General features: G+C 34.1%; 1 protein-coding gene across 1 annotated transcript; it reads left to right on the top strand.

The window, feature by feature from the left end:
* Nucleotides 1–1,496: 1,496 nt before the first annotated feature.
* On the top strand, nucleotides 1,497–26,604 carry CEP135 (centrosomal protein 135). The gene is given in 26 exon segments (XM_010218231.2): nucleotides 1,497–1,752; nucleotides 3,005–3,195; nucleotides 4,736–4,903; nucleotides 5,944–6,085; nucleotides 6,631–6,715; nucleotides 7,689–7,817; nucleotides 9,179–9,394; nucleotides 9,657–9,722; nucleotides 10,248–10,398; nucleotides 11,296–11,489; nucleotides 11,998–12,141; nucleotides 12,705–12,848; nucleotides 14,046–14,123; nucleotides 14,268–14,419; nucleotides 14,647–14,762; nucleotides 14,848–15,002; nucleotides 15,479–15,534; nucleotides 16,663–16,831; nucleotides 17,074–17,184; nucleotides 17,260–17,445; nucleotides 18,227–18,436; nucleotides 19,700–19,902; nucleotides 23,278–23,382; nucleotides 23,748–23,894; nucleotides 26,345–26,358; nucleotides 26,361–26,604. Coding segments are annotated over 26 exon segments (3,477 nt in total). The 5' UTR covers nucleotides 1,497–1,639; the 3' UTR covers nucleotides 26,393–26,604.
* Nucleotides 26,605–27,410: the final 806 nt, after the last annotated feature.

Here is a 27,410-nt window from a genome sequence, read left to right as displayed (position 1 = left end):
TCCAAAAAGTTGCAAAAGAATGTTATGGGGTTAAGTGATAATGGTGCAGGCTATGGCCTCTGGGATAGCTGTTACCACTCAGAAGAGGGAAAAAAATATTAGAATCACTAGCAATAGGGAATACTACAGCGAATGTCTTTGACTGCTATATAAATCTTTAGTGTAGTCACGTTTCAAAAAACAAGGCCCTGTTAAGGAAACAATTTAGGTATAACTTCAGACTCACAAAGTCACTACAATATAAGGTTACGGAAAAATAAGAAAATTAAGAAGACTCATGTTTGTTTATGTTTTATACTTTCATACATTGGCAATGCTGGTTTTTGAGTCAGACTAATCTCGGTTTCTGCTGAGTTGGTACAGTAGTTCTCCTGTTTGCTTTATATCACAAGGAAGCCAGATAGAGGAACCACTAGATGCTTTTAGTTGTGATAATAAAACTTCATATTGTTAACTGATATGATTTTTAAGGCAAAAGTGTGCTCAAGAGTTATTAGCTTACTTCTCTAGTAAGTAATATGAGATGGATACCTGAGATTAGGTTTAGCCATAAAAACACAATCATTCGTTTCTTTAATTCAACATAAAGACTCCTCAAGGTGAACGCACAATTACCAAAGTCATCTCTTACAGCCTTTCCCTCCCCTCCAAGGAGAATGAAGGGCATTTAGAAGAATGGCTTGAGATTGCCTGTTACTGTTTTGCAGAAGAAAATATTCTTCCTCTTTCAATCAGCCCAGTACAACATGCAAGGAATTATTCTCCATGCTGTTGCCCCTTAGTATCTCAATGCCTGAACCTCTTCAAATGATTATTTTGCAGTGCCTGGCACAGATCTGCACTCACTAGAGTGGTGATTTCCTCTCATTTGTGAGCAGAGCCTGGCACCTGTAGTCCTGCTGGTAGACCTGTTTGTATTGATTTGATACTAGTAGGTGAAATCTTCCTTTTCAGCCTCAGACAAGAGAGAAATATTTTAATTTTTGGCAAATCATTTTAAAATGCCTGCATTTTTTTTCTTGGTTCCATTTTAAATTCTGGGGGATTATGTAACAGCATGATTTAAATAATAATTCAGGAAGCTGTGCAGATTGGGCTGAACTGCACTAATGGCGTTTTCTTTCCTTCTTTTCCCACATAGAAGAAAGGTCAAGTTCAAAATGTTATTCTCTTCAAAATTTTACATATTTTCACATTTTTATGAAAGGTTGGCTTACTAAGTAAAGTTTATATACAAAAGAAAAAAGTATGGGTCATTTTGGAAAATGAACTGCCTCTTTGGCTTGTGGAAAATATCATGAATGTATTTTAAAGAATCAGAATCCACTGATTTGAATATCTTTCCATAGTAAATGATTTTCAGACTTCAGTTCTTACAGACTAGAAAGAGATTTTTTTGTTCATATTGTAAAATGTAATGAAATGTTCAGATGGAAGCAACTGATTTTCAAGGTAAATATATCTTTGTAAAGAAATGTGTAAAAATGTTTTTCTGAAAGTTTTTAATTGTTTTGTCTACAATTCCACCATTGTTTTCTGCATTACTGTGATTTTAAAGGACAGGTACTGTAACAGACAATCTTTTGCAGGTGACCTGTTTCTCTTCAGTTGGAGAAAGCAAGTTTGAGGTGTGTTTACAATGACCACAGCCACAGAGCGAAAGTTCATTAATCTCAGGAAGCGTCTCGATCAGCTGGGCTATCGGCAGCCATTGGGAGTGGAGAGTTTGCCTCTGGTGGAAAAGCTTTTTAGGTATCCAAAAGGAGATCACTAAAAAAACCTAAGTCATAGGCTTTTTTTTTTTTTTTTTTTTTGATTAGGGCATATGAAGGAAAATGCTTAGTCTGAAGATTGTTTTCCAGTAATGTTATCTCAAAACTAGTATTTAGTTCCTGTGTGTGAGGGTGTCGGATGGATTTACGTGAGCAATGAGAGCATCTTAAGATTTAATTTAAATTGTTAGAATGGGTAGATAGTTCTAAGGTTTATAGTCTAAGAAAATTTTACTTTTTAACCTCATAAGAGAACTACTAGTTCTCTTACATAAGAGTTCAGTAACTATATAATACACCTATATGAGAATTCTCTTTTATATACTAACAGTTTTCTAACATAATATTTACTACTGGTATGTACTGAAAAGACATATTTAAAACTGGTTATATTTGCTGATGTTTGAACTGTGACTAAATGTTCACAGCTCATTTTTTTATGATTCCATTTGTAGAAGTGTACGTTTAAGTTTGCTATCGCTGCAGTCATTATAGATAACAGAATAAAAACAAGCTTTCTGTTAACCTTGATATTTCTGCCATTTTGTGGTTTTGATGCCATTAGGAACATAGTAGTTTCCATAGTAATCCATTTATATTTGGCTGAACATGCACATAAGTTCCAGTGCTAGCTAGTGTCTAATACGGATATACTATTCCACATCTGCCTATAGAGGAATTCTCTTTAACATTGTCTTATTCTTATATCTAACAGATCGTTTCAATCTCCTAGTCATTTGACTTTGATATTATTTTCATGAGAGTGTATATAGTTACTTATCGCTAATATCATATGTAGTTTTTGATTTCCATGGAGATAGTAGTACCCTTCCGATTCTTTTCGATTAACTTTCTTCTGGAGTAAGCATTACGGCAACTGAAATAGTATTTGGAGAAAAAAAAAACAATTTGTTCATTTTAATTTTTTTTTTCTCTGTAGAAAGGAGAGTTTATTCGGTTGTCAGGTGCAGGATCGTGCTTTTCCACATTTTCAATTCTTTTTTGCATTTGTCCTGTCTTGTATTTATTTATTTAGGTAAATGATTCAGTTTTTCTTGCATGAATGCTCTGTTTGCCCTTCTTTGACTCTTTTTGTTCTATAGTAAATAGTCAACCCTTTCCTTTCCAGTTTCCTTTTCCTTTTTTTTCTCCCTGAGGTAAGAATAAAAATTCACATCTGCAATTTCAAGTTTGATATCAGGTCTAATGTATCTCATGTTCCTTGATTCTAGTGACCTTGTCCATACAACAGAGAGCCTGCGCAGTGCAAAGTTGTCTGCTGGGAAGATTGAAAAAGAATTCAGCAACTATGATGCTATTTTGGAACCTTATAAAACAGAGAATGCTAGGCTTACCAGAGAAAATAATGAACTACACTTAGAAATACTAAAGCTGAAAGAGCAATCTGATCGTCGTATTAAAGGTAATAAAAAAATTGTGCATTTTTTTTCTCTTATCCTTCAGTGTTAAAATAAAACTGAGGACAAATCCCTGATCTACAAATTCACATATATATAGTTATGTATGTGAGTGCACCTTTAATGAATTGAGATTCATTTACAGATACTTTTCTAGTTAAAAAGCTTTTGAGCCTCTGCATATCATTGATTTAATTGAACGTGAAACCATTTGAACGTTTTCACTTATGCTTTCCTATCTTGAAATCCTACTTCTTGGTTAAAATTCAGAAGGAGGATAAAAGATAAATGTGCCTTTATTCTCCAAAGAGTTTTTAATTGTATAAATATATATAAATACATAGAAAACAGTGTCTTTGCATGTGTGTATATATATATGTGTGTGTGTGTGTCTTTGCATGTGTATATGTATGTGTAGTGCTTTTTTAGTTCTCTTCTACAATATTTCACTCAACTGATATAAAATAATGCATTTTTAAAAGAATTCACTGCTATTTTTAGTGCAAAGTCTTGTAAGTGTCATAAGTTATGAAAATTAGTATGTTGATTAATCTCTCTGGGTTTGTTTTCCTAATGAAACAAAGGTATTGTGATTATGCTGTCCATCTATCATTTCCATTAAGTTTGACCCAGTTTCACCAATATCTGATAGGACAATTGAAGTCTCTAATAGTGTCAAAGTCTTAAAAGATTTTTGGAAAACTAAAACATAACAAAAAGAAAAAACAAAACAAAAAAAACAACCCCCATGCGGGTAGATGGAAAGTGAAGGGAGATGGAAAAAGAGGGAGAAGTCTGACAGCAGCCGTCTGGCCGATCAACACATCTGGTTAGACACTAGCTGCAGCACGCACTGTTTCTTGCAGGGCAGCTGGCTTAGTAAAATAAAAAGTATGGCGAGCGGTCTGAGGTGGGTGGTGGTGGGAACATGAAAAGAAACCCAGGAAATACACTGTAAGACTAAGGAATATAAATCCATATTTAAATAATTCTACTTGCTGAGGTTATTTGCTTATTATTGTGGTTTAAGTCGTAATTCATCACAGTATTAAGACATTTTTTTACTCTACCAGCAAACTGCAGTCCTGTCTCACCTAGCTTAATCCTGTGTGCAAAGGCTGTGTTTACTGACACAGGGCAGCCACGGCAAGCCCTTGTTTCTCAGTTTCCCATCATATAGACTGACCAGGGCAAAAGGGGGTAGACACCCACATCTAGCTATTGCAATATGCCAAAAGTTCTAATTCAAGTGTATCGGTGCAATTATAGCAAATAATAAAATGAATATGAAACAAGTTCAGACTTTTTATCCTTTTACTGCCAACAATTTGGCTGAACCAGGAATCCTGGAGAAGTTTAGTTATCCTTAAAAGAATATAAAAGCTACATTTGAAGAATGCCTTTGAAGGCATTTGAAGATATCATTGTAGGGAAGAGAACACAAAATTCGTTTATATATCTATGTTAATGCTACATGGAAGAATAATGAATGATGAGGAGGATAATACTTTATTTATTTATTTTTCCTTCCTTTTGTCCTCAAAGATTTGAAAGTAACCTTAAGGAAAGTTGACCGTGAAACAGCTGACCTGAAATTTCTGAATAACCAATATATACATAAAATTAAAATGTTGGAAAAAGAAAACAAAGCCAAGACTGAAAAAATTCAGCATCTTCAGGAGAAGAATCTGCAAGCAGTGGTGCAAACCCCAGGTAAGTGTAAATAACCATAAATAGTTTTACTTTTCTCTAGGCTTTTCTTGGTTATTCTAGACATTATCTTTTGTGTGTGTGTATAGCATGGGAGTTTATTACACTAAAATAACACTGTTCAGCACAATAATATTACTTTGTGAAACTTTTAGCTCTGAGTTTAGGCTGTAGTATAGGCAAGTTAGAATATGAAGTCAACAGATGATCATTAAGTTAGAACATGGCTGGAAAATCTCAATTAACAGCTAATTTTCTAATGCTGCTGCTGCTAATTTAGTCAGAGGCAGGTCTTGTTTGATGCTTGGACCTTGCCAATTAACTGATGATAGGGACTAATTCAGATTTTTGTACTCAAGATTCAGTAGTAGCAGGTTACAAACAAGCCAACCATCTGGAAGCTAACAATTCTTAAAGTGTCTTTTGATAAATTATAATGTACTAGATGTAACTTTTAGATTTATCTCTTTCTCCTTTATCTATTTTTCTTCTTCTTTTTTTTTTTTTTCCTCTCATACTAAGGGAAATGATGAAAAGTATTTTGTGAAGTTTTGAACCTAAGTCTTTTCTCTCTCAATCTGTTGATAACCTATGTGAACCTCTGAAAAAAATCAGTATGCAGTTAGGGGAAAACATTATATATATGTGTGTGTGTGTGTGTATATATATACATATATATGTGTGTATGTATTATATATTATATATATATTTACATCTTTTTGTATTTCCTATCTTTCACTTCAAAGATGTTATGTTCCACTTTTTGTGTCTTTCTCTATACTTACTCCTTTTTCTTCAGGGATTTTTCCATCATTACGTACAATGTGATGTTGTTTAATGAGAAGTAATCGTTCCTTCTGGAAATAGTCTTATGTTTTATTTTGCATTTAGGCAAATAACCTACTCTACTATGATGCAAAACTTTTAATAAATTGAAATGACAAGAAATTATAAGAAAAAAATTAATAAACAATTCAGAGGTTAATTGGATGATAAAAATATTTTTTAAACTGTAAAAACAAGCTGGGTTTGGTCTTTTTTAGGTGGCAGGAAAAGAAGCATTCCGTTCAGGCGCCAACGCATGCAGATAGACCAGCCAGTTCCCCCCTCAGGCGTTCAGGCCTATCCGGTTCCTCAGCCAGAAGACCCGTATGTTGCAGACCTGCTTCAGGTGGCCGATAACCGGTAATTTAAAGAATTTTTAAATTAGAAATATATTTTTCCTTTTCTGCCTTCCAGAGATGAGATCATCTTGCTTCAAGACATCAAGAGATGTTTCATGTTGTTTCATTGTTTCAAGAGCAATATAGTTCCTTATAACTGACAGAGCTGCCTAAGATAATGTTGTATGAGTGTTTAATATGTTGTTTACTTTCTTGAAGGTTTTCTTTTAAGATCTCTTTATTAGTTTTACTGTTATACCATTTTTTAAATCAGGCATTCTGGAAAGAAGCTTTTTTAATGTAATTATTTTGAAAGTCTGTGACACTCTTCATTATTTAGTACATAATACAGGGTTGGGTCTCTGTAATATGAAAGGCTCAGATCACTTTAAAAATATATTTCTGATTTTCTTATTTTGAACACTTGCTGCATTAGTACTTTGAACAAAATTATTTTTTGTTACTGAAACATTTTTTCATGAGGAAAGAGAAAATACTAATGCCAAATTGTTGTATATGCATAATTATTCCATGAATCCACAAATACAATATATTACTACATTTCAGAATTCATGAACTTCAGTCAGAAGTCACAGAACTACAGGAAAAATTGGAGATATCTGAACGAGGAATGAAAAATTATAGCAAACAGGTATACGTACAGGACTTTTTATTAATTGGCTGTATAGTCATTGCAGTAGCCTTGATTATAATTTATATTTTAACCTTAGTGGAAATTATTGAAGGTTTTGTTAAAAGAAAAAAATTAAATCCCGTAAATTATTTTTTCCAACTTTTTTTTTTAATCTTATATTTTAAAAAGTATTTTAGCATTGCTGGTCTTTCAAATGCAGTAATATTCCTTCTGCTCTTGTTAAGTAGTACTTTCCATATTAAAATTTACATCAAAAGACCCATTTTTGAGAATTGTAGGTAGAGTTTCTGTGCCTAGGGTTTTTAAGTTCATAAGAATCATTGCTTGAAGATCGTAATTTCATCTGCAAGTATATATTGATACGAAAGTATATATGTATATATTTTCAGTTTCAAACAATTATAGATTTTGAATTTTTAAAATTAATCTATGGCCAGGAGATTTTACAGTATTTATTTAGAATGGATCAATAAAATATGTCATTTTAATGTTATATCTTTAGATATTTGGGGGTTAGTGAACACCATCTTTTTTTTTCTTTTTGTTTGTTCGTGGCCTGGTTTTCCTCTTCCAGTGCTTCCTGTTTTTCATTCTGAAGAGAATTATGTGGTTTAAAAGCCATTTCCACAAATGTAAATGCTAACCTCGGTTGGTTAATTTGCAACATCTATTAATTTCACTTGAAATGAAAGCTGTTAATTAGTCCTCAAGCAAATTATCTGATAAGATTATTTTTCTCATTATCTTTTCACAAAGTTAGCTTTGAATTTTGGTTCACTTATTTTTCTTTCAAAGAATCTCTTTGTTCAGCAAAATTCAGAATTCAAAAACAGTTGGATGTAAAAAAGGAACATGACATAATTTGGTGCATCTTTTCTCCCTGCATGTCACATAAGTGTTCATTTTAACAAAGGTTCTATAAGACAGTGTAGAAGATGATAAATAAAGAACTAATGTTTTCTCCTCAAAGGTTGAGCTAAGAGATAAAGAAATAGAACGTCTAGTGCTAGCATTGGATGGCGGTCGCTCTCATGACGTTATATCTCTGGAATCAAGGAGTAAAAGTAATGAGAAGCTTATTGCCCATTTAAATTTACAGGTAATGGATATATTATTGGTAAACTAAAAATACTACCAATCTTAAACAGAAAAAAAACTTTTCCAGCTATTCTTTTTTTTTACAAAAAAAATGCTGTTGGATATAAACTCAGTCTAAATTGTTTGCTCTTCTTCAAAGACTTGTAATGAAAGAAACTTAAGATACACATGGTTATGTTCAGTATGCATATTGGCATGCATTCAGTATTGCTTTCAAAATAAGGATTTGTAACTGAATTGGTAGACTACAGATAAAGTAAAGGCTACCTGTGTATATATACATCATTAATTCTGCGTTTCCAGCAGAATTTTACTTGGTACCCTGGTTGTGCATGATGCACAATGGCCTGCAGAGTCAGGTTGCAGAGCTTATTGGGTAGCTCAGGTTCAGTGCTGCAGGAATACAGAATGAGCTGTAACTTAGAAGCAGAACAGCTATGTTCAGTGATCCTGAATTAGTAAGTCATGCTGAACACAAATTGACTGCCCAGAGAGTGTGACCTGATGCATGCACTGTGCTTCCAGAGCAACATAAATCCACTTTTAGTCCTGCAGGTTCGTTTTTTCTGGCTCAGTGCTGATATTATAGTCTCTGAAGATGGGTACCTCCCCAAAGTAGTGTTTGTGAATAAAAGAGAGTTTAGGCTTGCTTTCTTGTCTACACTAATGTTCCTTCTGGAGTTTGAGAAAAATGATTCTGAGATGGAAGTGACAGCACCTCTGTTATGCTGACGTATATATATTTTCAAAATATTCCTTGGATAGTTTAGGTTATTGTATATGTATTTTTACTGCTGCTGAATGTCCCTGTGTTCTCTTCCATTTATTCTGAGAAAAAAACACTTTCAAAAACAATGTTTGTAGAGCAGGATTACTGGAGATCTTATGTTTAAAATGCTGAGGTGCGTTGGGGCAAAACAGGTCTTAGGAATCTGATAAAGCTTCCTTTTCAAGAAGGGGTAATGGTGAGGCTAAGCCCAGCTCATATGCCAGGCAGGTGGACAAAAGAAACTTTCCTCACATCTGGTGTAGTTTAGGAAATCTTTGAATACTGTGGGTCTACTGGACTGATGCCTTACACAGTTTGTATACAGATCTCTGCTTTTCACTACTTTGTATTTTTAGAATACACCTCATATTTGGATAGGTTATATAAAGTATACACTGTAGTAGTGAATTCCTTCACTTTGCACCTTTGTAAAGTTAACTTTCTATGTTGATAGTTATGTTCCAAAAATAGATAATCTTGCCATTTTTAAACATTTTTTTATTAATAGATACTGTAATTTGAAAGATTTGGAGGAACTTTTAGTATTTTATTTAACAATGCATATTAATATTTTAATGAAAAATATCTTTTAGGTTGAGTATCTTCAGCAAACAAACAAAGAACTTGAAAATCGCATTCAAGATCTGTTGGATTCTAAACAAAATGTGACTAGTGAAGTAGTGCAATTAAGCAATAAAAATGAAGAACTGTGTCAAGAACTAAATGAAATAGACCATTTGGCTCAGGAGTTGGAAAGACACAAGGAAATTGTGCTTGAGACAGCAGATAAGGAAATAGGAGAAGCCAAGGTAATCATTAACACTTTACAATGTGAAACAGCTGCTAGCTCCGAGAGAGTTTTATATCTTTTAGCTGCAACAAACTACATATTGACTTGTATAGGAAGAGTACAGAGATTTTTTTTTCCAGTTTGCATAATGTTATCTGGAATTTATCTATTTATTTATATGTAGTGGGACTCCTTAGGGTATTTTTGTTTGTTTGTAACACAGGAATTGTTGTCATTTTGAATATATAACTTTTAACATGTACTTTAATTTTGGTCGATAGAAAGAAATTGAAAGAAAACACAGTGAAATACAGGATCTTGAAGAAACAATAGCAAGGCTTAAGTCAGTAAGTAAAAATAATTTCAGTTGAAGTCTCTTCAAAAAATTCTTCATACGATTTCTTCTTTTCACTCACCGTGTCTGGTTTGTAGTACTGTTGTCATAGACATCCAGATGATCTTTCCTTTCTCAAAAAAGCAAAGCACCGATAATTGTTTTTTTAGCATAAAAGTTATATTATCTCCAAATGCCGTAAAGTGTAGTAATTCAATGGTTTTTAAAGAATAATAGATCTAACAGCTAAAGGAGCTACATAATATAGTTAAAAAATAAGCTGAAAGATTGCAAAGTATGTCAAAAGTAATGCTTATTCTGGTTCAATAAAAAGTAGTATAAAACTAGTATAAAAACAGTGATGGCCTTTAACAAATGCTGTTAAAGCCTTTGTGTAAGCGTGGAGTTAAAGCATTGAGTGTAGAACATTCATGTTAAATTTAAAATTTATGTAGTGAAGTCTAACAAAATATTAAATAACTTTTTCTGAATATCTTTTTTTTTTTTTGGTAATAATTATCACTGCTTGTTATTTCAGGAGCTGTGTTCATGTCACAGAGAGAAAGAGAGACTGAGTGAAGAACTGTTTGGAAAATCAGATGATAGAGAGAATCTTGAACTATTATTAAGCCAGCTTGGACAAGAGAAACAAAGACTGTCTGAAAAAGTAGAAAGCTTAGAAATAAAAGGTAAATTATCAAATACAAATGCCTTTAAACTTGCTATACTTTTTGAGATAGTAACATCATATTTAAGATATAGCTAATAGTACTAAGAGGCTTGATGTGTGTTAAATAAAAAGTAGTTCCTCAATCAGAATTAAACTGATTTTTTTTTTTTCCACAAAGGTCTGCTCTTTAATTGCAGAGTGAAAGATTAACCTTTCATTGTGATCCTACAGGACACCCTAATACTAATAATGCAGTAGCTTTGTACAGAATAAATTTTCTCTCCCTCTTTCAGACCATATTTCTTAGAGCTTTGTCCAGCTACACATGAAAACTATTTAGGCTCCACAACCTCTCTGGGCAACTTATTTTTTAATGTATCTTCAGATTCCAAAATATTTTCTTTGTATTGGATCAGAATCATTGTTCTTATTCCCCACAGTGCTGCTCACTGAAGAGCCTGGCTCCACCTTATGCATATCCTCCTCTTGGCACTGGCAGGCTCTCCCTTAGGTTCCCACCTGGAACCATCTCTCCTCCAGGCTGAACAAAGCTCAGTTCCCTTAGTCACCCCTCCCAGCTGGGAGAGTCTGGGGAGGACAAATAAAGTTTATCAATGTCTGTCTTCTACAAGGGGGGCCAAAACTGGGTGCAGTGCTGTAGATGTGTTCTCATGGGTGCTAACTAAAGGAGAATAACCACATCCCTAAGGCTGTGCCTTTCTTGCTACAGCCCGATGTGCTGTTAGGCCCCTATTCCTGCCAGGGCAATTGCTGGCTTGTGTTTAGCATGAACCACAACCCTTACGTCCTCAGTAGACTTGCTGCAGGGATTTAGTTCATCCCAAAAGCAAATATCCCAACATGGACTTCCACGAGGTCCTTACGCAGTTATTTGTTATTATTTCTTTTTCTGCAGAACGAGAACTTGTCCTAGAAATAGAAAGAATGAGATTAGGGTATGGCATAGCTCTAGGAGACAAATCTCCATCTCGTCTCGATGCATTTGTAAAGACTTTAGAAGACGATAGAGATTATTATAAGCGAGAACTTGAATATCTTCAGAAAATGATAAAACGAAGGCCTAGCCCAAGCCGTAGGACTCCAGAAAAGGTAATGCTTCTGCTGTCAAGACCAGTTAGAAAAATTTTGGAAATTCTGTAGTTCCCTTCAAGGAACTAACAAATGCATTTTTAACTTCAGTGACAGCAAATGACTGCATTTGTTTTTTAATTTATAATTTTAACAAAAATAATTAAGAGGAACTCTAGTGAATTTACTTCTAATTTTCCTACTCAAATTTTATTGTAATGTTAATTTACTCTTGGCCTTTTTGTTTAAAATAGGTAAATTTAGTTGGTAAAGAAACAGAAAATTGTTAATTTTGTTGGTTTTTTTCTTTTTTTTTTCTTTTTTTTTTCTTTTTTTTTTCTTTTTTTTTTTTCTTTTTTGCTTTTATGATTAGTTGTTATTGTTGAACTATACCAGTAGTGCCAGGCTTTTTTCTGGGATTACATTTTTTTATATATTATTACTACTGTGAGTTTTTTTTCTTGTATTACTTCACTATCCAAATATTTTAATGTGCATTTTAACATAAATTTTATTAATCTCTTTGTAGAGTGAAGATCTTAGACTGGTCACCAGAGAAAGAGATGAGTTACAGTCCATGTTAGACAGATTTGAAAAACACATGATAGAAATTCAGTCCAATGTGAAATTATTGACTGCAGAAAGAGACAGATTAAATGTTCTTTGTGAGCAGGTAAAGAGAGATTGTTTTAATTGTCACTGAATTAACTAATTAACATGTACTGTACTATTGCTTATTTAAAAAGAGGGGAAAAAACGTCTGTCCATAACATGATTTGTGTATAGGCCTATCCATATAACTTGAGTATAGACCTATTAGAATATAACCAAGAATATTATATAATTATTTTTATCTGTTTTAGTAAAATGGTGTGTTGCAAAGTCAGGGTATTAGCTTCAAGGTTATTGTAATTGTTCAGACTTTTGGATAGATCATGAGAAAGGTCAGCAAAAGTCACTAGAATGCATGAGAAGGTAGTGTGAGAATATAGGTTGGAAAGCAGGTAAGAAAATAGAAGTAACTGGTAAGAAAATAGAAGTTAGGCGGTAGATGGAATTATATAAGTTTGGGAGGATGTTTTCATGCCTCTGATTTAAGATCTTGAATGTCTAGGGAAAAAGAGGTATATAGCGCTTCTATTATAATGGCCCCATTTAAACTTACTCTCATTTTGTTAGTGTATATGTCATGTTAATTGCAATCTATGTATGCTAATAAACAACAAACTTTTGAAGTCTCAAGCTGAATTAAACAGGTTAAGAAGAGAAGCAAAACATAATTTATTTTCTCAAAGTCATGTGGAAGATGAAAGAGACATTGCAGTGATTGACTTCAAAAGACTAATGGCAGAAAAAGAAAGCCTAAGAGAAAAATTACAGGTAATTTATTATTTTTTTAGTTTCATTGCTTTCAGTGAGCTGGTATATAGGACATTGTGGTTTATTTGATGATACTGTTTATGTCAGGCTGTTTGTCAGTCACCTCTTTCAATAATATCCAAAACAGTCTGATTTCAAACTCACTTGAGAGAGGTAGGTGAATTGACTGAATTATCAATGAAACCTCAGTCTCTATGTGGGGATGAAGAGAGAGGAACATGTTCTGAACACACGGAGGCAAGCAGGGTATCCTGATGTGAAGGGTTCACATGTGAAGCCCCAACCATGGGCATGTTTGTTTTTCTTCATTATTTATGTTCTACTTGTAAGTGGTGCTCAGGCATCTTCAGATTTGGTTGCAAAAAATACGTGTATTATCTAAGTGAATGGCTGTAGCTTGGTGTATCTGCAGAGAGCAAAACAGCGTGCATTTTGTAACCCCTTTTTGCACAAGGTGTCATCTCAGTTTAAAGCGGGCTTCATTTCCTGTAGTCTTAGCCCACCTCTTTTAAAGCCTCCTTATCCCATAATGGAAAGGAAACCTTTTCTTCTCTGCAATGGCAGGGAGTAAACAATGTATACATATACTAGAAACAATGAAAACCAAATATTTTTAACTCCTTGGTAAAGTATAGATAAAGCACTATAAATATCATTCTCAGTGTTATAAAGCATTTCTCTCAGAGCTATAAAGCACTGATTAATTATTTAATAATAGTTCCTGTCTAGATTTAAAAATGCTTTGATTTTTAATTGTATGTCTTTTCTCTAAAAAAGAAAAGCAGCAGCAAGGGTTGGAACTGATCTTGTTTTGATACACTTGGAAGAAAAGGAAACTGGATTAGAGATTAGAGTCACTTCATATGTGAAAAGAGCATTGCACAAAAAGCATCATGCTCAGGCCTTTGGGAAGTTTGAGAATTTTTAAAAATAATTTCACTGCATTCATGCACTGAAATGAAATCAGACAAATCACTTGAAATATGATTTCTCCATAGGCTTGGTGAAGGACTATTTAAGTTTGTAATGTGTGTTATGTTTCATATTTCCAGGGTTGTATTTGCATAAATGTGTTATTTTCTTAAATTAATTTCAAGTTATTTAGAACATAAACTCTTCTTGCTTGCTCTTTTTAAAATCATGCTTGTATCTAAAAATGTGTATCTTATTACATGTAATCCTATCCTTCTATCTCAGATTCAACAGGAAGCAGCTAACCTTGAAAAATCAAAAATGGAGCGTGATATTTCAGAATTGGAAAATAATATTCAAGGAGTAAGTACATTTTTAGCAAGTAAACTCCCATTACTTACAGGATAGACTTTTCAAGTAATTTGTTAGCTGTTCACAACTTAAATTTATTTAAAAACTGAAATTGTAGAAGGTTTCTACACGGTAAATGGTCTTTTTCAATTGTAGTTTGAGATGGAAAGATGTGAACTAAAGGCTACAATCTCGGTCATGAAAGAAACAATAAATTCTTTGGAAAATGAATTAAAAGTGAAGTCCAGCAAACTTGTCCAGACATCAGATGACTCTTCTCAGTTTAAAGCTGAGCTTTGTTCACTTCAGTAAGTCTAACACCAAATATTATATAACTTGTGAAAACTTTCTCCTCCTCCTAGAATTGCTTCCTCCAAGCACTCTGTTCTCTGCTTATAAATGTAGTGGAACAGAAATTTCTTAAATGATGTCCAAGTGCTATTTCTTAAAACAAAGGCAGATGCCCATGCAAGCTGCATCAGTGGGACTAGAGAGAATTGCTATTTTTTTTTTCAACTCCATATTGATTTCCCAGGCTCTTAAATGAACAACTCCAGAGGTCTGTTGAAGATTTACAGCACCGGTTGTCTCTCAAAAAGGATGAACTCCAGTCAGCTCAAGAAGAAATTTTAAAACTAGAGGAAAAAATAGGTAATTCCTCTTTTGTTGTTGTTTTTATTTTTTTTACTTTTATTTGCCTTTTCAGAATCAAAAATACTTATTCTTTTATTTGTAGACAGGTTAAACCAGAGGAGCACCTCCCAGGATGAGACAGTCAATGTGCTTAGAAGCACTATTACTGTATTGGATAAAGAAAAGGACAGTCTTCAAGAAACTGTAGATGAAAAAACGGAAAGAATTGCATGCTTAGACGACAACTTAGCTAATAAGGTATGCGTAGTAACAGTACTACTTTGTGTTCTATATGGAGTGCAGTTAAATTTTATGCAGATCCTTTACCTTGATGATAAAGACGGCACAGAGCTCTGGGCGTATTATGTTTGGATCTGTGCAATACAAAGGGTCATTTGTCAGCTCAACAAAATTGTAATTATGATTGTTAGTGTAGTCCTTCAGTATCCTAAGGAATACAGGAGTGTTATTTGCATTTGGAGGTATATCAAAATAAGGATCTTTCTTGAGGTCACAGAGTCTATAGCTGAATGCCCACTCTTTTGAATGTCAAGACAATTCTTTATCAATAAAGGAAGGAACCTTGGAATTTTTAAAGTGCAATTACTTGATGCAATTACTGTTTCCTGAAGACTTAAAATAAAGCTTTTAATTATAAAAGTCTTTAACTTGAAGAATCCTGGTGTGTTGCAATATAATATTACTTAATACAAATTTTCCTTTTATTCCCATAGGAAAAAACAATTACTCATTTGCGACTAACTCTGTCAGAGTTGGAGTCCTCAACAGAGTAAGTAAAGACTGAGACACTTTCATTAGTAGTTTTGTTTTCTCCAATGAGTATCTTCAGTGGTCTCAAAGTTGTAGTAGATGGCTTTTAAAATTACTCTGGTGTTTTAATTATTTTGGTGTTTAATTACCTTTGATATAATTATTCTATTTTTAAGTCAGGTAAAGGAGCATACACTGAAAAAGTTATATATGACTTTTGAAGACACTTTCCTTACAATTACATGGTAGACTGCTAAGATACTTTAAGGATAGGTATTAATGATTGTTTTCTACTTCTGTTTTTCCTAATTATTAACAACCTTAATTCTCAATTAAAAGTGGCTTTGTAGCATTCTATGTACTGGATTAGATATTATTAAATGCAGACTCAGAATTGACCTCTAATTATCAGCAAGTTAATTCTTCCTGCTTAAACTACCGGCACACTCTTAATTAAAATACTTTAATTTATTGTCTGCTTTTAGATTCTTGCTTCCTAGTTTTTAGTGAGTTTTATCTAATCCTTTCTCGCCAGTTTTCGATATTAATTTTCAATAATCAACCTATAACTTCTCAGTAGAAAACGGTTAATCACCTGAAGAGCAGCTTAACTGAAATTTTTATGCTTTGGTGCATGAAGAATATGTAGCAAAAAGCTAATGCAAATGTCTGTGGACATTCATGAAATATTTCTATTTCTTTTGTCTACATTTTTCTTTACTCTTTGATTGTTGCCTTACAAGTGTAAGCTACATGGGGATGGATCTGTCATCTTCTTTTGTGATATTGATATGCAATTGCTAACAAACTGTAACCACTACCAAACACAGACAAAAACATCTGTCATTACTATAATTGCATAATAAATGTGTATTTTTTTTTCATGCCAGCTAAATCTTTAAAGTTGAAGATGAATTCTATTTTGTTGGAGTATGCTGTGATTTTTAAATCCTTAGTTTGTTTGCCTACTTTATTAACTCTTGGCCTGTGTAATAACCTGCTTGTCAGGCAAGAAGTTTAGCATTGGGGTGGGTTGTTTGTTTGTTTTTGCATATTGAGAAGCCCTATCTGATAATTTTCAGCAGTATGTGCTATAGTTTGGGAAAGGACATTTTAAATAAAATTGTTAAAATCCTCCCTTTGATAGCCAGCTGAAGGACATGCTGAGCAACAGGGACCGTGAGATGACGAGTCTACATCGCCAACTTGATGCATCCCATGTAGAGCTCGCCGAAATGGGGCGAGTAAAGGAAATAGCTCTGAAAGAAAACAGGCGGTTACAAGATGACTTGGCTACAATGACCAGAGAAAACCAGGTATCGAAGCGTTATGTATTGCTTGCCTGAATAACTTGTAAATCCAAGTTGCTACATCCTGCGTTTTGTTTTGATATATGCAGTTATCAGTATTTGTTGAATATTAGGGTATTAGTAATGACTGGGTAGAAAGTGCAAATCAATTAGTGTTAATACTTTTAGCCTAGTTGATATGGTGGAGAAGAAATAAACAAGCTTTCAGCGTAGTCTCCTTTCCCCAAAATTTTTTGCAATCTTTTTAGGCTGTCAGTACTGAACTGGAAGATGCAATACGTGAAAAAGAAGAGATGAAGACTAGAGTTCATAATTACATCACTGAAGTGTCCAGATTTGAAAGCCTGATGGCATCAAAGGTAAAGCTATAATCTGTAGACATTTATTGTTTTCAGTAAATGCATTGGACTGAGAGTGTTTTACTGTTTCCTTAGGAAAAAGAAAATCAAGATTTGTTAGAGAAGTTCCGAATGCTCCATTCACAAGCCGAAGACTGGGAAATCAAGGCTCATCAAGCTGAAGGAGAAAGCAGCTCAATAAGGCTGGAACTCCTTTCTGTAGATACAGATCGCAGGCATCTACGCGAGAGAGTAGAACTTCTAGAAAAAGAGATACAAGAGGTAATAATTTATGTAGTGTAATTCTTTCAAGGCAAGTGAGTTACACTCAAGTTGTTTCTAATGATGTTGACATATTTTAATGTTTTAATGGAATACACGATTTGTACACATGAATGCTTCAACTGTGGACATTTCAGGTTTTGAAAACATAATGGATACTGGTTAGACACATTTCCTGTTTAAAGGTTCTGTAAGAAACTCTCATGTGCTTAAAAAATAATTGCTGTATGATTATGTTGAAAATTTATTAAATTGTTTGAATTGTTTTGAATAAATAATTTGAATCATTGCTTCAAATCAATGGATAGATATCTGGGAACAGTCTAAATTGAGAAAACCATTATCCATCAGGAATGCTATTAATGCAAAGACCTATACCAGTATTATTGAAAATAGGAAAGTTTCTATTTTAGAAACAGTAAGTTTATGGAGGTCAGGAAAGCTTTAGACTATAGTACGTGTGGCCTTGCTATATTCTATTTCTTTTAATTACCCCTTCCTCCCAAAAAATAAAAAAAGAGCAATAGACTTGATATTATAAGCTGAGAAAAGAATAGATTGTATTTTTTGTGTGTGTTTAAGCTGCAATACAGCCTCCTTCTACTATTGTGTAATGCCTTGCAATCTTAATGATCTTAGTAGTAGTAGTTCTTTGCTGTGATTTAGGGAGAGGGGAGGCAATCAGGATAATCTAAAGTTCAGTTCACCATGCAAGTACAGGAAAAAGTGTTACTCAACAGAGAATTATTGCATTTGACACTGGGGCCTTGTGTTTGTTTAGCATATTGTCGCACATCAAGCATACGAATCTCAGATCTCCTCTATTACAAAAAATATGTCCAAACTGGAAGAGGAACTTAAACGTGAAAATCAGGAAAAATCTTCTGTCTTGGCTGACCTGGCGTCCGTGAGAGAACTGTGTGTGAAGCTTGAGTCTGGCAAAGACCATTTATCTCGGCAGCTGACATCCAAAAGCATGGATTATGAAAGGGTAAGTAGCAGAGGAAATAACAAAATAGCTTATTTTGTTTTTAATCAACATGTGCATTATATTATAATATTTTTGTACAGGAATGATGAATTTGGTTCATTAACGATTACAATATGTGATAGCTATAGATTTGCCAACTAGAGACGCTAGTATTTATGCTTTTTTTTTTTTTTTTTTACCATAATTACTCAAATGTGAGCTTTTCTTTTAGAAAGATGAATTGTGCATCTCTTATTTAGAACTCAAAGGCTTTCCCTAATGATTTATGCTGAAATGCGTAAAATATTTTGAAATAATTGTGCCACAAGAATGATTAATGGACTGTAACATTTCTGATATGAGAAGGGAGTGTATCAAGAGGACAGGGCCAGGCTCTTCTCAGTGTTGCCCAGTGACAGGACAAGGGATGAGAGGCAATGGGCACAAACGGAAATACAGGAAATTCCACTTGAACAGAGGAAAATACTTCTGCATTGTGAGGGTGGCTGAACTCTGGGGCAGGTTGTCCAGAGATGATGTGGAGTCTCCCCCCTTGGCTATAATCAAAACTCACCTGGATCCGATCCTGGGCGACCTGCTTTAGCTGACTCTGCCTGAGCAAGGAGGTTAGACCACATGATCTCTAGAGGTCCCTTTTAAGCCCAATCTTTTTTGTGATTCTATGAAACAGTTGCTTCAATAGAATAAAAATATGATATTTTTAATAGATGAATGTTTTTCATTGCAACTGGTTGTTACATGAAGTAGTGTCTATACTTAGGGATTTGATCTGTCTTTCTGTTATTGTATTCAAAAATGAGGAAAATGAGTCTCATCCTCCCAGTTGTTTATATTTGTAAATTGATTGAGGAGAACAAGTATATTTATTTTTTGCAAAAAGCTGAAAAGCTAGCTGTAAGCCGATCTTTGATCAATTTCAATCAAATCAAATGAAGTAAATGGTATTTTTTTAACCTGTGCAGTAGCCTACTGCTGCGAAAAGTGGTTAGTATTCCAATCACGTGCCCAAGTATTTCTAGCATTCAGTGATTACAGTTCTTGCAAAACACTTGACAGATGCATATCTGAGTATTAAATAACTGAGTATAATTTAAATAATTTGTAACTTTGGGGGATTAGTATCTTTTGAGCTCAACTTCAGTTTTCATTTTTATGAACTTTAAAATCATTTCAATTTGTGTAACAAGTGTTCAGGAAAGAGAATTCTGTGTGCTTGTCTTTGTAAATCAGTAAATTTATAATGAATATGAATTTGTACTTTAGGTTCTAGCTGAGCTAGAAGACATAAAATCAGAGGCGGAATTGATGAAGAAGCAGTTATCCAGTGAGAGACTTACAATTCAGAACCTTGAAGCACTGCTGGCTACTAGTAGAGATAAAGAATTTCAGAACCATTTAACATCCCATGAAAAAGATTCAGAAATTCAGTTGCTGAAAGACAAGCTAACACTCGCTGAGAGCAAACTGTAAGTTTTAACAGTGTTTGTTTTATGTAAATTTTAAAGAAATTTTTGCACATAGTCAGATCTTCAATACTTACTATGGTTGAGTGGATTTTAGCAGCCATGCCTTTTGGTCTGTCATGACATGGTTTCCCCTTAAGCTTCTCTTGGATCTTTCAGATCTCTTTGATTATTCAAAGGTAATTGTGGTAGACATCAGTTTAGCACTAGCAGTGTTCCAAGGGACACCTACTGCAGGACGGTATACCCAGCTGAGCTTGTTTTCCCAGGCTTGAGAAGGAGCACTCAAGCTCTCTCTGGATCTTTTCCCAGTCTGTCTCCAGATTGTTTGCTTCATTTTAGTTCTTTCTGTGCTGGTCGTTATTCATTTTCACATCAGCATCTTTCCCACATGAATCAGGCACAGGAGGTGATGTCTTTCATGAAGTTGACACGTCTGATTTAATACTCCAATCTTTTCAGGATAGTAACTAAAATGCTTTCCTTAAGCTTCATAGTTAGCTGATCTGTTTCTGGCACTTCAGAGCCAGACAAGATGTGATAATTTATAAAATTGTTTAGTTGGCTGCATCTGCAAATGTATGCATGCATTCCACTACGGTTTGGACATTTAAACTTTGCATCCTAATATATAACTTTTTAAAGTTCATGACACTTCTCCTTCATAGGTTTTGATGCGCTTCTTAGCTTCAGAAAGCAATGGATTTCTGCTCTGCTTTTTAGCCAAAACGTCACATTGTTATTTGTCTTTGAAGAACTGGCATCTGTGAGCTTGAATATGTTAATGTTAAGATAAATATATGTTATTCATATGAAATTCATTTAACAGAGAAGAAAAGGATTTAATAAATTAAAGTTAATAAGTTTTCCTTATGATTAGAAGCAGGGAAATTGAGGTTTCATCTGTAGGTATCAAGTGATGAAAATACCTTTTACTCACCGGCGATGAATTTGCCAGTGAAGATAATGGTATATTTAAATTAGGTAGCAAGAAGGAGCAGTACCAGCCAAATCTAGAAGGTGGTGAAGAATAAAGTCAAATCCAGAATTTTAAGAAAGGAAGAACAGATACACTCAGTTAATAAGTACTAAGATAGGGCAGAAAGGAAATGTATGGAAGACACAGGGATAGATGATGTTCCCTTAATAAAATACAGACTGTAGTTAACTTGTAAAGGACAACACTGTTGATCTCCCCTGAGCAACTCAGTGTTCCATATCTTCGAATCACTGAGTTTTGTTTACCCAAAATCGAGATCCTGTACAAAGAACATGAACTGTCGAAATATCTTAACTACTAAATAAGCAATGTAAAAGTTATGAAAAACTGAAGAAAGAAAGAATTAGATTTTCACTTAATGTTAATTTGGCTTTCTGGTGTACAAAAAATATGCAGCTCTATTTAAATTACTTCATAGTAATAGTTATGTTTTGATAGGGCTGGGGCTATTCTATTGCACTGAGTTGTTCTACTATCTGTACCTCAAATTTTCTGTATCTTCTTAGTCAGATATTCAGATGAGGGAATGATTTGTTTATGCCCTGTTTCCCTTTTTGAGTTTGTAGTACTTGGAGACTAAAGAACAGAAGATTTAAATATAGCTGTTCCTGAAGCCTATGGTGGTTATACTCATATCTTGTGAAATAAAATAATTCAGTGGACTTATTTTCAGTTCTGGCAAAACAAAAACTTCTATCAATATTGAACATTACTTGCAATTCTTGCCTTACTGTGCCTGTGCTTCTACTTCCTGTAGGTAAAATGGGAGTTATTACAACTTCCAACTTCTGCTTTTAGATTTGGAAATTGAAATTTTGCTTGAGAAGCTCTTTGGTGCCATAATTTTGAGGTCTGTGAAACTTATGAAGTGAGTAGTAGTTGTATACTATTGCAGTCATAAGGCAGTAGATGAGATCTGAGACTCTGCATTGATTAAATATTAAATGAATTGAATGTATTGAATAGCCAAACTACTTGTCAAGAGCTATCTGTATGTACTGTGGAAGAGGTAGATGTCCTGGGAGGAAAAAAAAGGTATATATTCTAATTATACGGTGATTACTACATATGAAGGTTCCAAATTAAATTAATCTTAGTCTCTTCTAATTTTTGGATGATTGACTTCCTGATCTTAGTTTTGTTTTAATGTCACTTACATGTAATAACCTCAGAACTTACAGAACTGTTTGCTTTCTTTCTTTATTTCATAATAATGATACTGGGTCCCGAATTCATACCTTCATCCTGAAAGCATTTGCCAGTCTCTGAAGGACTTAGAATAACGTTACCATCGAAAGCTGAAACCTTTTCTCTTCTGCATCTGTTCACTACACACTGGATCAAGAAATCATTCTAAGAATTTTACTGAAGAGTAGGGACACAGGAGAAAATATGCTTTTTTGTTTGTTTTGGATCAAATCACTTGAGTAGCTTGTATCTCCCTGGAGTCAGACCAGCAGGTGCCAGACGGGAAGCCTGTGATGGTGCTAGGAGTGGGATCCAGTCTGCGGAATTCAAGCCCAGGTCTTTAGCCACAAGTTGGGACATCTTCGCATCCTCCAGAAGTGACTTTTGAGCACTTTTGTCACACTGGCTTTGAAGACTATATGGAATAATATGGTTGATTAGTCTGATTTAGACCCCTAACTTTGCTCTCAAATTGATGATAATTTTGTTTGCTTTCTAATGGTGTTTGTGGTGTTTTGCAAACAAGCACTGAACTGTCCAAGCTGGTGATTAGCTGAGAAGTACATTTAATTGCTATTAAGATCGACAAAATTACTTTCCTTTCAAATTCTTGCTGTTGAAGCAAATGGGCCCGCAGGCAAGGTAGCTGGTGTGAGCTTGCTTTAATACCAGTTTTACTTAGATTTGATTCAGTTATGTTCATTTCTAGCCCGAGAACTGTAGCCTGCTTGATACACTTTTTATTGAAGCCGTATCTGTATTTTTTTGTGGATAGCTACTATTTTTTTTCTTCTTTAATATGTGCACCTAATGACCTTCCTACATTGAAATAGAGCTAGTAAATTAATAAAACAATAACTTGTTTCATCTGTTGCTTTAAACCATGTCTATGCTTAAGTTTGGCCAAAAGAGAATATGATGTACTGTAGTACAGATATGGTGAGAGCCTTGCAAGCTTCTCTCTTCTTTCTCACCTTAGTTGCTTCTAGAAACATGCTGTTTTATTTACTCTGTTCTCCCTTCTTCTGATGTGTTTCCTTTTTGGGGTGTGTGAAAAAGGTGTTGAGTATTTGTTTTGTTTGTACTAATTCTGCTAGATGAACAAAGTTCAAAGAAAACTTTGTTGCTTTTCATGGTTTTTTTTTCTTTTTCTGTGTGTTTGTTGTTGTTCTTGGTCGGTTGGTTTTTAGGAGCAGTCATAGCAGAGAGGTTTCCATGCTTCGAAGTAAAGCTGCGCAGCTGCAGACTGACTACGATGTTTTGAAAAGGCAGCTAACAACCGAACGATTTGAACGGTAAGGGGCAGTTATTTTGTAGTGAGCTGTCTTTTTCCTCTTTAATACTGTTGCTTTTTTAAATACGCTATTATTCCAAGTTTATGGAAAGCGGTGTTCCTAGTGTCATGCAAAATCTAATGTTCTCAACTCGAAAACTGCTCAGTTGAAAAATTCCCTCTGAAATATTCTGAGTTTACCATTAATTTCTTTTTTTCCTTCTTGTTAAAACAAGAAGAAAGTTGAGTGACATTGTAAGAAAGCAAAGGTCTTTACAAAAGTTTTGCCTGCATCACCAGGAAAAAGCTTGGGAAGGTTTGTTTTTCCTCCTCTAACATCCTGCAGTGCTGAGGTGCTATGTAACTGTGATTACTGTGTGTCGGCAGCGAGCGGGCGATCCAGGAGATGCGTCGACACGGCCTCGCTACGTCCTCGTTACGGGCTTCGTCGCCGCTCAGCTCCACGTTAAGGTCTCCTTCGCATTCCCCAGAGCGCGCGGCTGGAAGGGCAGCTGATCGAGCAGTACCTGAAAAGTAACTCATCTGAATTCTATCAGATTAATTTTTTCCATATGGGTTACATTTAAACTGTTTATAAACATTTACTTTTATGATTATATTACCTTCTTAAACACTTTAGAAAGTGGTAAGTTCTTCATCTCTTGACTCTGATACTACAAAAGATGGAAAATGTAAGCTGCAAAGTGCTCTCCAAAAGACCAGACAGTATAACAGACCCTAATTCCCTTTTTAATGGTTTTGCTTCAACTGACAGTTTCCAAAGACCTTGCCTGCTTATTTGGACATAACTCCTGACAGCAATATATATTGCAAAATTATTCTTTTTATTAGTTATGTCCAACCAACAAATGATTCATATTAGGAAGTGAACCAGAAATGCCACGAAATTCTCTCAATTACGGCAATGAAGGAAAGACTCTCCGCAGGGAAAGTTTAAGTAAAATGCAGTTGATTCTGGCACGCTAGACAAAACTGTCTCTAAAGGAGTGTCTGAGAATAATCATCAGAATGTGTTTTTCATTGTTTGTACTTGAAGATTATTAATATCTAATGTTAGGCTCTTCATAGACCATAATCAACTTCTCATCTGTTTATCTTCACTGTCATTTTTCTACTTTTAGAAATATTTTTTATTCTAGATAATGTCTGTTTGATGTTAGAGACCTGGTTATTAACTTTTTATTCTGTCTCTCCAGCACTGTATTTTAGGAAATTGCTAAGTATGCTCACAGACCTAACTAGCTAAACTCCTAGGGACGATTTGAGACTGGTCAGAGTTCAGGCTTTGCTCAGGCTTGCCCTTTTCAGGCTGCTGTGATGTGATCCACATTTCCAAACTTTTTTTTTTTTCTCTTTCTGAGAGTTTATGGTCAGACAGTAAAAAGGAAGGGTAGAGTAAATGATACACAAATACAGGGGAGATGATGTAGCACTTAAAACTTTTACTCTACTGGTGGGCTGTTGGAAAAGCCCAATATTTTGCTTAATAACTGGTGGATCACTTTTGTCTCATTCTTTAGAGACTGTTAGATGGTATGTTTCTGAGGATAAATAGCCTTCTTAGAGAATTCTCTATGTTCTTCCTTGTTACATAGCAAGTCAAAATACGTTCTCTTTTGGCCAAGAGCAATCTAAACAGTCCATCTGCTATACCTGATATTGTAGGGGGAATGATTTTTATTCTTCTGTTTATGTACTGCCTTTTAACAATGACTCTGTGCAGTGTATTATCAGGGATTTCATCTTTTCATGAAGTGTATATTTTTAAAGAAAGTGTTTTTTTTTTTTTTTTTTAACAACTGCATTAATTTGCAGATTTTTACTATATTGCATTCTCAACCTATAAATTTTTACATTAGCATGATCTCTATGTTACCATTTTTCTTGTGGGCATTAGTTATTCATTCCTTCTTGGGAGCCTGCCACAGTAAAGGTGCTCTGCAAGTACCTCGTTCTGTAGTCTTAGATACTGCACCGTTCTGTAGTAGTAAAACTTTCTCTGGTCTGATTTTTTATCTTTTCAATATTTTTTTTCTGTTCACTTCAGCAATTAATTAAGAATAATATGCATTTACAATTTTGGATAACTTGAGATCATGAGATCAGATTTGATTGTTACCTTTTATCCTAATTTTAAATAGTCAAAAATATAATAAGCAGATGGCTTCATTTTGAAATTTTTTCTTTCTCCACCAGAAATGTGAGTTTCAAGGAATAACCAATACTTAAGCTGCACAAGCATTACCTTGTTACAAGGACTTATTTTGAAAATTATGAAGGCTGACGTGTATTCTACCTCTGAATTTTCTCCAGATCAGTTATTACTTTTGAAATCTGTGAAAACCCGTGAAACAACCAGCTTTGCAAAATTCTTCTTTCCAGTTATCTGGGTTGTGTAGATCTTTGCTTACTGTTTTGATCTTGTTTTGTTATCACGACTTGATAGGGCAGCCTCTTGTTTTCATTTTATTATTTTATTTCTGTTTGCTTATCTTATATGGTTAAGTTCATCTTATAGTGTGAATTAATATTGGAGAACATGTTTATTTATCTAAAAAAAATGATGACCCCATGTATATGTATACTAATGATGGTTTCCTGTGTATTCGTTTTTAACAAGTGTTTTTTGTTTACATAAACTTTAATAAACATTCACTTTTAAACAACACGAAGAATGCCAATGTTTTGAGAATTCATACTGTTTACTATAGACTTTTCTTAAAATCTTTATAGATTTTTCTTAAATGGATCCATTATTTATAATTTTTGTTATGTAATAAATTACTCATCTGCTTTTAATGTTTTTGTAAAAATGAGCTTTTACATATTTTCCCAATACTAAATGAAAAGAAAACCTGTTATTTTTTAGAAAATGTTGAAAGCCTCCAATATTTTAAGATTACTTCAAAGTATTGTACTTCAAATCATATCTGGAGACATTTTTCAAATTTTCTTTTTAAAAGATCAGAACAAAATCTGGATCCTTCACGCAGTTGCGCTTGAGCTGTTAGAGAGGTGATGCAGGTCTTTACACTATGACGTATTAGGTAAGTGCAGTGCCAACTACTCTTTAAAATAGCTAATATACCTATCGGAGGAAAACAGCAAAGATGCAATTAGCATTCAGAATCTTATGAAAAACTTTTAAATTCCACCCATACAGATAATTATATATTAGATCATTGTTTCATTCTGAATGTTTCTTTTCTGATAACTATGTGCCATTCAGGTCCTTTGGTTGGTGTTACTCAGAAGACTAGAAGTGGGAAGGCACACTGGTGTTGTGCATCCTTGCATGGGCAGCTAGTAGTGTTGTTCTTACTGCACATTGAATAAAAAAAAAAATGTGATCACCAGCTAAAATTACAAACATCTTTAATATATAAGCAACATGTTAAGTGACATTAAAGATTTTTTTTTACTTTTATATTTTGTCTATATTTATATTTTGTGTGTTTTGCACAGATTACTACAGTTATAAATTAATAAAGAATAATGTGTTAACTGGAAGTATTGTCTCATTTTCTTAGATAAATAATTGCTACTAACTATACAGATGCATTTCATTTTTTCATATATTTTATTTTGTGAGTTTTATTCAGTATGGCTATACATGTAATTACGTTCATTCAAAACAACTGAGATCTTTGTTGCTCAAGTACATCTGTGCTTTTAGCTTTGGAAAATTGAAACAATGCAGGTTCTACTAGGGCTGTCATTTTTACCTTCTGTTAATATACATTTTGTTAGCAACTCAAAAATAACAAGATCAAAAGTTTGTAGTGGAAAGCTATAGTCAGCTAGTTTAAGTGGGGAAAGGAGGGGAAAAAAAAATAAAAAGAGAGATGAGATTTCAGGTACAGGAGCCCAGAAAAGGGTTTGGCAGAGAAACAGTTCAAGACTGGATTTTTTGTTTGCCTCAGGATGTGCTAGGAATTAATTAGCACTGGCGTATCAAAGAAAGAGGCAAGTGCACACTACAAGAATACTAGCAGTCCATTTTACTTCCCTGGAAAATGTTCAGATATG

Source organism: Tinamus guttatus, unplaced genomic scaffold (genome assembly GCF_059628265.1).
Source record: "Tinamus guttatus ecotype Peru unplaced genomic scaffold, ASM5962826v1 Tinamus_guttatus_pri_ptg000213l, whole genome shotgun sequence".
NCBI classification, from domain to species: domain Eukaryota; kingdom Metazoa; phylum Chordata; class Aves; order Tinamiformes; family Tinamidae; genus Tinamus; species Tinamus guttatus.
Note: the sequence above shows the minus strand (reverse complement) of the source record. Positions and strands in the feature narration are given on the sequence as shown.